The 9,640-nt window shown below is 45.2% G+C and overlaps 1 protein-coding gene across 1 annotated transcript; it reads right to left on the bottom strand.

Annotated features, from left to right (window-relative positions):
* Window positions 1–222: 222 nt before the first annotated feature.
* Window positions 223–4,236, bottom strand: LOC140535457 (serine protease 23-like). Its single transcript, XM_072656840.1, has 2 exons — window positions 3,991–4,236; window positions 223–2,245 (listed from the first exon to the last, which is right to left on the bottom strand). The coding sequence occupies exon 2, from the start codon at window positions 2,230–2,232 to the stop codon at window positions 1,087–1,089; it is 1,146 nt and encodes a 381-aa protein (XP_072512941.1). The 5' UTR covers window positions 2,233–2,245; window positions 3,991–4,236; the 3' UTR covers window positions 223–1,086.
* Window positions 4,237–9,640: the final 5,404 nt, after the last annotated feature.

Raw genomic sequence — 9,640 nt, forward strand, 5'->3', positions numbered from 1 at the left:
TTATTTGTTAATTTAATTAAATTTAATTTAATGTTGAATCTTTTTTTATTCCTCCTGCACCCCCCCCCCCCTCCCCCCTCAAACTGTGATTTGGTATCAGCATATATCTAAAAGCTGTTCATTACACTTAAAATGTGCATTATGTTTCTTTATGCTTAAACTGTTTTTTATGGCACCCAAAATAACCATGTCATGTGTTACAGAGTGAAATGTTAGGAAAGATACCTTCTTCCAAAGCATTTAATGCATTTGTAAAGTACAATGTGAATGATAATCCAAACATGGTAATGACATTAATGAAAGTAGCAGTATAAACTGAAAGTGCTTTGGGAGCGGACCTTTGCATATAAAAGTCCATTTGATAGATATACTTAAATACCACTTATTTTACTTAGGCTTTTTTTTTTTTTGTCTTTTTTTTGCCGTTTCCATTATTTTTGCCCTGTTTTAAAATGAAAAAGAAAATGTGATCAGTCTAAAAGGGCAGCACCACCTCTGTTATAAGACTAGAACCAGTGGCAACTATATTGATGCTTCATGTGGTAGCTGTTTTTTCTTTTTTTGACCACAAGGGGTAGCTAGCAGAGTAGAAACAGATGCCACCTCACTTGGAGACAAGCTTTACAGTAGTCAAAACCTATTTGTGTTCTTTTGGTGTGTGTATAACTGTTAAAAAGCACCTTTGGTTAACTGCAGTACATTCTTTCACAAAAACAGTAGAACATTTACAAAGGCTTACAGAGTTGCTTCAGTGCTTTCTACAGAAGAAGTCCACAGATATTAACATCCGTCTTTCTGCCATTTACTGATGGCCTTTGCAACAGTTCCTCTCCATCTTTGCACAGTGGTTTGCTATTTGGCTACAAAGAAAACATGAACCACAGCTTGCTGGCTTTGCAAAGATGCTGGATCTAGCAGGGAATCTAAATAAGAGTGCAAGTGTGTTTGGTTAAGTATAATAACTATGGAGCATTTCTAGAAATGAGCATGACTTTTTTTTTTATCAGTGCTTATCATGTGTCAGTGCTTCATGAATTCATGGATGTCAAAATTCTGTTTCAATGATGCATGGGCCTCTGCTTGGGTTTAGCCATCTCTGCAGTCCACGTAGTTCCCTTTGATCCAGTAGCAGATCTGGGCATATTTGAGGGGAGTGATGCGCACCGCCACATTAAACTCCTGGGGGGCGCCATTGAGGTCCACCCACTGGTGTCCTGAGAAGACACCAATCACCTTCCGCTCCCAGCGGCGACGTCTGCGGTCCCACATCCGGGCATAAACCCCTGAGCCGCTGGCGCCAGGCTGGGCGTCGCAGTGCTGATACAGGAGGTCGTAGGTTTCATCCCCAGCCTTGCAGAAGCGGTACACCAGCTGTCCCGGTCGGTCGTTGTCAAAGCCGGAGAACTGCACTCGTTTCCCAGGCAGCTGCTTGGCAGAAGGGCTGACTCCCAACTTCATGTGCCTGCGCTTGTGCGCCTTCTTGAGCTCCAGAAGGGCGTAGTCGTAGTCCATTCCGATGTCGTTGGCGTTGCCCTTTATCCAGCCCTTGGGCACGTGGGTCCGCTTGACTCGAATCCACTGGAACTTCATCTTCTCTGCTGGAGGACTTTTGCCGGTGCTGGTGCTGGTGCCGTTGTTGAGTGGTGCATCCTTCTGCCTTGGCTTGAGGAAGCCAACTCTGAGCCTCTGCGCTCCCTTGACGTAGTTTTTCCCATCATGGACGCAGTGGGCTGCTGTGAGGACATGCCTGTCTCCTACCAGCGTGCCCGAGCATCCGGTGGACAGTTTCACGGCCGCCGAAAAGGGGTAGTTCAGCAGGAAGTCCCGACCTACGATGCTGAATCTCCCGTCGTGCCCGAAGATCTGGCGCTTGGCTCTGGAGCGCCCCTGCTCGGCTGCAGGGCTCTTGCGGAACGAGTTCGGGTCGAACCCGTAGATTCCAACAACCGTCTCGGTCAGGTGGCCATTCGAGTGGAGAGTCTCATAGGACAGGAAGCGCCGCAGGTCCCAGTAGCTGGGGGTCGGGGCGTGCTTGTGACACTCCGGGCCGCAAGAAGAGGTCACCTCCAGCTGAGCTGGGTTGAGAAAGTGAGGAGGAGGTCGCTCCTCAATCTGCTGGGGAAGGACGACCGGCACGCGCTGCAGAGGCCACTGGGGCCTCTCTGAGGAACCTGGCCCAGCACACAGCAGGAGAACCAAGAGGAGCAGGATGGGGTGGAGCAGGGACGCCATCGCCGTAGCACACCTGTGGGGGTGCAAATGGGAACAGGAAAATGAGCTTTGTTTCCGAGAAGTGCAGAAGACCTTCTAATTACCAAAACTGCAGTCTCACCGCCTGGCTTACATTATCACATCATTATAGTTTAAACAAGAACGAGAGCCAGAGTTCTTCGGCCTCTCCGTCTGAGCTCTGAAGACCCGCTGTCATTAAAGCTCAGTTTCGAAGTTGGAACTTGGACAGTGCCTTTCCTGCTCTTCATCTCCGCTCTCCAGCTGCGCTGTATTTATCTATGATAATCCGGCAAACTAAGGAGAATGGCAAACACTGTCCATGTCTGCGGTCGCACACAGAGACGGCTAAAATATGGTACTCGCCGAGCACTGGGATATTTTTAGCCGGTGGGCTTAGCCGTCCTTGGAATTTTGAGCTGTGATGGAATTTCATCACTTGTGTACATTCCAGCTACTTCCAGAGAGAACAACCACCAATATATAAATACATTAATTACATTTTAAAAATGGAGGTCTTGGGTCAAGCTCTCTGTGTCTGCTCGGCGCCACAAGGTTCACTCCAGAGGCTGGAAATGTTTTACTGAGGGGAGGTAGGGAGGGGAGGGAGGGGAGGTAGGGAGGGGGGTGGAAGCTGCACACACATTCTACGCCTACTCCTAGTGTTAGCCTCTGGGAGGACTGTGCCTATCTTGTTAGGGTGGTCTACCTTCAGTAGTTAAAGGAAAGTGCTCAGACATCGAACAAAAATGTCAACTGCTGTACTGAACTTCCCAAAAATATTTAAGGTATGCGTTGGAGGAATGCTGCTCTCCCAGAATTCCTCATGGATGGAGCTCTGAACGCAAGAACAGTTAGTGGTGGGGAGCAGTGGTTCTCAAATCAGTTCTCGGGGACGTCCAGACTGTCCCTGTGCATCTGGGGTCCCCGAGGACCAGTTTTAGAGAACCTCCAGAAAAAAAAAAGGATCCTAAAACTGCTTTCTGATATTTGCAGCATTTTTAACGGCTGTGCAAAAAAAAATGAGATCAGTGCAGCCTAGTCCATGATGGGGAGTCCCAGTCTGGGATGGGGCGAGGAGACAAGGTGCTCAAATCATTACCTCCTGATCAGAAGAGGAAAACAACTTAATCTACACATGGTTCCTAATGCTGACCACTGCACTGATCCCCTACTATCCTTTAGTATCCCTCTGAACACCACAGTGCAAGACCTGGTGGAGAATACTTATTGGGTAATTGTAATTCAGCACGTTTAATTTAATTATTAATTTAATTATTAATATATTATTATTATTAATATACATTTTTGAAAAGTTGTACTTTACTTGAGTATTACTGAAACTGAATATTTAATAATATTTTATATAAAAAAAAAAGAATCTTAATTTTAACCTTAAACTGTTTTATTACCAACCTTAAAGCCACGGATTGCTTTGCCCTTATCTTTGGGCGAGGACCCGCACCACCCATTAGTCACCACATCCCACACTATAAAAAAGACTTTTAAAAAATAAATAAAATTATAAAAATAAATAATTTTACGTTTTACATTTTTATATGTGAGTGTTTCTAGGTTAGATACCTTCTAGCTAACTTTCAGCCAAATATACGAGCTAGCTACTGTACAGCTTCTCCGTATTTTCCCGCTCTTGGACTGTCATATTGTCAGTAATATCTTCATAAATCTTCACACACACAACATTACAGGAGAAAACGCTTAAACATGAGTAAACTGTTTTTTAAACAACCGTTTTCTCACCTGTGTCACTGAGCCTTCGTTGGGCAGGTGTCACTGAGGGGCGCTTCTGTGGACAAACTCCGGAGAAAGTGTTGCCTTTAAAACGAGGAGCGGTGGAAACCAAACTCGAGGCTATGTTCTCTCCCTCCTTCCTCGGGTATCATCCCGCTGAATGTCCCCATAGAAGCTTCCCGAAAAAGACGCGACCCCCGAGCCCATCAGTGTCCATAGAGCGGATCTGAAGGTGGACTAGCGAACTCGCCCCCCAGCTGCTGCATCTCTAAGCTTCAGCGAGACCACGTGACACCAGAGCGCACCCGTATTGCGACAGGCCCCGCCCTCCTGCGCCTGAATTGGGCGCATCCCAAAAAAATCGTAGCCTACTTTCTATGTAGTGCACTTCATAGATCATGAAACAGTGCATAGTGAATCACTTCACTATGGAAATTAAAGCGCATTAAAAGATCATGTGATATATTTGGGATTCAGCCCTAGTCTGTATGTCTGCGAAGTGTAGAGCTAATTCTGATCGTAAAATGCTGACTTTGTGTAGTGCACTACCTAGAGAGTAGGGCACTATTTGAGATGGAGACGACCACTGTCTCCAACGGTAACGCGTTTTATTTGCATATTGCGCTCAAATTGGCTGGCTGCGTCCGGCGGCCTGCGACCTTTTGATTGGTTAAAAGTCACAGGCGGTCCGTTAGTCATTTGCATATTGCGCCAGGATTGGCTAGAAGTCCACCCTCACTGGCACCTCGAGCGGCTCGGCAGCACGGAGTCGGTTGACGTTGTTCATGGGCTCGCGCTCTTCACGGGCTCTGGTGTTTACTCCTCAGGCTTTTCAGTAGCTGAAGTACAGGGGAGAAGATGCCTTTGCCAGTTCTTTACACTCGTGCCAAGTGCAGTGCACACTCAATACCAGCCGGATTGAATTCGGTTTGTGCGTTTCCAAAAGTTTGGTGAGTGATTTAAGGCACTAGCAGTTTCCCACGGCCACAAATTTAGGTCTATGTGTTGTGTCCAGGGATCAAAGACATGCAACATGTCCTCAGAGACTTTGCTTTAGGGCTTTGGGGAAGTTGCAAGGATGTTTTGACATGTGCCCAAAGCAGCCAGGCACGTCAGTTGGAGGGAAAGCAAGCAGTACTGCATAGTGTACTGAAAAATAGCACAGATCCCTTGTAGGGTATGTGATTTTAGACAGCCCATGATGGGCTGTATTATATTAGACAGCCTGTCTGCCCTCTCTGAGACCCAATTTGCAACACAAAGCAGGGAATAAGCAAGTTAAGGGAATTAGGAGGGTGCAGACATGCAGGCAAGGCGCAGACAAAAGGACGAGGATAGAGAGAATGACAGGGATTCCTACACCCTGGTCTTGACATTAACCCCAGTGCACTGGTGGGTGTAGCCATGATGAAAGGCCAGTCTGTTTTGGACTATTGGCTTGGTCACCATGGAAGCATTGAAGACTGCGAGTTTGCATTGTCGCCCACCTACTCCTCCATCTAGCCTCACTGTCTCAGGACATTTTCTTGGCCTGAACGACTTGGTGTTGGTACAAACGGCTTCTTGCGACCGTCTAAGGCCTAGTTTTTTTCCTAGGCTGAACTAGGTTCATCATATTCATTTGATCTATATTTTTTAGTATTATTTTTAACATGAAAGCCTATTATATTTATTTTTAGTGTGGATATAACTGCTTGATAGATGTAGACACTTACTGATTCTAGATCAGTACAACTGGTTGACTGTATTAGGTGCACCTTATACGCCTTGTACCTACATTCATTGACTGTGTTCTCAGGAAATGTACCAAATACGTCCACCGCTGGACAGATACAGAGTCTTTATAGAGTTTAAAAAGAGCAAACTGCACTTTTTTTAAAAATTGGGCACTCTATCAAAATAACACTCTAATAAAAGCAGGCATGGAGACAGAGGTCCAGGATATCTACAGTTAAACTCAAGAAGATGAAGGGAAAGGGAGCTGGTTTTACAGATTTGTCTTTGTGTGGTGGTGTGTGATGCTGTGGTAGGTGAAGTGGTGAATGGGTGGTGTTGCTCCTTACACAAAGATGAATGGCATGTTTCATTTTGCGCTAAAATTAATTTCTTTGGATTGAAAACCATGATTGAAAATGTGCTGAAACAGAAAAAACATTTGCACTTTTAGTGATTTTATAACTTTTGAGAGATAAAAAAGGTGCATGTATTTGTCACTGTACAGCGAAATGTGTCCTCCGCATTTGACCCATCTGTGGTAGTGAACACACACACACACACACTAGTGAACTAGGGGCAGTGAGTACACACACACCCAGAGCAGTGGGCAGCCAACTCCAGCGCCCGGGGAGCAGAGAGGGTAAAGGGCCTTGCTCAAGGGCCCCAACAGTGGCAGCTTGCCGAACCCGGGAATCGAACCCACAACCCTGTTATCAATAGCACATAATCGAGGAAACATACTTCAGAATTCAGTTTCTAGAATACTCGTAAAGAATAAAATCTTCAAAAATATTATGCATCATTAGTAATACCATAAACAGTGCCTATGAGAAGTATCCACCTCCTTGGATGTTTATTGCTTTTATAAGGGGAATCATGGTCAATATAATTGGCCTTTTAATGTCAAAGTGAAAATTGATTTATACCAGGTATAAATAAGTAAATTTTTTCACCCCCTATAAAGTGACTGATATAATTCAATTGAGGTAGGTGGTGCTGGTAGTCTTACAGTGCAGTGACTGTGTCTCAAGTGCTTGTAGTATAAGACACCTGTCTGGAAGGTCCAGTTACTGGTTAATCAGTATTCCTGACCACAGCCATGAAGACACCATAAAGCCAGAAGAACAGCCCACACTCTCTGAGAAAAGCTCATTGAAGAGTGTAAGTCCGGGGATGGAGTGAACATCTGCTGGAGTTCAGTTAAATCCATCATGAAGAAATATATGTACATCTGCCTATATCAGTCCACTGTCCTCACAAACTGAGTGACCATGCAAGAAGGACACCAACACACCTATGATTACTCTGAAGGAGATATACTGATGCTGCCACCACCATGCTTCACGGTGGGGATAGTGTGTTTGTGGTGATGTGCAGGTGCTTGGTGTTTATCTCATCCATCTCAGCAGGCCAAAGAACCTTCTTCCAGTGGACCCTGAAGTCTCCCACGTTATGGGATGAACTGTAGTGGATACTGAACTCTCTTTGCCGCTCTCCCACAAAGCTCTGAGTGGTGAGGAACCCAGGCAACAGTTGCTGTATGCGGACTCTCTCCCATCTCGGCTGCTGAAGCTTTTAACTTAATTCACAAGAGTTTTGGAGCTATTATTTATTCTAGGTAAAAATGCTCCATAATGTTGCTTTAAATGCTGGCATTGCAGTGTGTGCTCCATCCTCCGCAGACAGCCTTAAAGCCGTGTCTGTCGTAAAGCTCACCCAGTCTCTTCTTTGGTAAGATAGAAGGTTTCTCCTATTTTTCTCTTTTTTTTCTTCAAGTTGTGAGAAAAAATGCTGAGGGAGTCGAGCTCTGTAATGGGAGAGCAGTTAAAATCCCCCACAGAACTGGACATGAGCCAGATCCTCTATAAAAATGGCTCATGAAAGTGTTGGCGAGCAGAATTATACGATAACGATAAACTTCTGTCCATGCGAGAAATTCTACACATCGCTCATAAAAATAAAAAGTGCTTCCAAACTTGTTCATTTTACTGGAACACTTTTTTCTTCTTCTTCTGGAGAACCGAAAAGAACATCTGCCCTTCCCTCCATCAGGCAGGCTAATGTCAACAAGACCTGTTAAATTACAGAGGGTCGTCAAAGCTGCCTCCTCTCTGTTCAGAAGCTGAGTGGAGATTGCCCACGCTGGATGGGGACGGAAGAAGGGTGGTCTCCAGACTTCACCCTAAAAGAACCTGAGCTTCCATCCCCAGCATTTCCCCTAATGAGTCATGTATGAGTCAGGTCCACCAGGGAGGGCCTGAGAACCCTCAAGCGTGGACCATTACAAGTTCACCAGCAGGTTGCGTCCCCACAGTGGCTTCACGCAGGGGGGTGGGGGTGGGATTAGTCGGCCTGTGATTGCACGCGCTAAGCAGACCACTGAAAACGATTAGAGGCTCAAGGACGACGTCCATTCTTACCAAAACCAGCGAGTGCCTCACGGCCTCTGCCAACAAGGTCCAGTGCTGAGCCGGCCGGAGCGGTGAAGTTTGTAGAGGCATGGCTGCTGCTGTTATTCCATGCTTTCTTGGAAGTGAGTGAAGCGTAGGCTTGATTAATTGAGAGAGACAAGGGGCTCTGAGGGCTCTTTGGAGGATATTTTGGACTTGCCCACAATTTTGGATGGCCACCAAGAGCTCTTCTCTCTCTCTCTCTCTCTCTGCTTCTCTGACTATTGTCTGTGGTCAGGCCTGGTTTGCTGGTCATTACTTTACACAGCCTTTGGGCTATGATGATTAAAATAATTAAAAGATGCTGGTTTAGACACTGGTGGAGCTGCCGTCCTCCAGCACTGTTGATTGGACCAGGCCAGCTGCGCGTGTAGTCGCTTGCACGGCCGCTTAGGGCTGTCTGTTTTCGAGGCTTTGTGAGAGAGCATCTGACTAAGATAATGTTGGAAAATTCCCTTTGAGTGTGTTAGCGCCGCAGCACAGATGCACTTTGTTTCGGTTTGTTATGAAAGAAGTCGTTTGTCACAGAGGAATGGCGCTCGCTGCCCAGCAGGCAGATATTCCCCTGAGTGTTGCCCCATTTAATTAAGTTTTTTTTTTTCCTTTTTTTTTTTACATTCTTCTTTAGTCTCTGACTATCAAATTCGGGATTAACATCTATAATTGTTCCTATCTGTCTCTTGGTCCTCCAGACGATTCCTGTCGGATTCCTGCTGATATTACAGCTGTCTCCATCGAAATGACGGAACCTATGGAGTAGAATCTCAGAGGCCTCACGTGGAGGGAAGCACTATGAAATCCAAAGGAATGCAGGCTTAGATGGAAAGTCATGCCTGAGCCAATTTTCTGTCCAAAACAAAACTAGCAAGAAAACATTTAGCAGGGAATAGGAGATCATTGCAGTTTCAGATTCCCCCTGGTCCAGATATGCATGCCAGAGCGAATGAAACTCAGGAGACACCAAATAAGCTACAGTGTGTCACTGATTGCTGAGAGGGCCTGTTTTTAAAGGGCCCTTAGCCTACATTTTTGCCTGTTGAATTGTTTGTTTTGATTAATAAACCATATAACAGATATTTGATCATTTCCAAACCTCTCATCACTTCAAGCTGCACAATTTTATTCCTTAACTGTCAGGTTTAGGAGATGCAGACTCTGGGCGCCAGTTTGCCACCCCTGCCTTAGTGTGAAACTGCTTTTAAACTACTGTGCCTGACTACTAAGACTGAAATGCTGATTGGCTATGGATTCATTCAGGAACAGTCCCCAGTAACACTCTTTTTAACTTTGCTGTCAGTAGGGATGCAGGAAACGACTATTTTGATAGTTGAATCATCTATCAATTATTGAAACGAATAATTGAGTAATAAATGAAAAATTTTTTAGGAATCGCTTAATTAGGCACTTTTTAAAGCACTTGCTAAATAGCAATAAAGATGGAAAATAAATAACTAATTTAACTATTAGAACCAAAATAACTTTCCTTCTAATAA

Source organism: Salminus brasiliensis, chromosome 15 (assembly GCF_030463535.1).
Source record: "Salminus brasiliensis chromosome 15, fSalBra1.hap2, whole genome shotgun sequence".
NCBI classification, from domain to species: Eukaryota; Metazoa; Chordata; class Actinopteri; order Characiformes; family Bryconidae; genus Salminus; species Salminus brasiliensis.

Bases quoted from the DNA above. Each gene is read 5' to 3' on its own strand.
- LOC140535457 (XM_072656840.1), bottom strand. From the start codon at position 2,232: ATGGCGTCCCTGCTCCACCCCATCCTGCTCCTCTTGGTTCTCCTGCTG.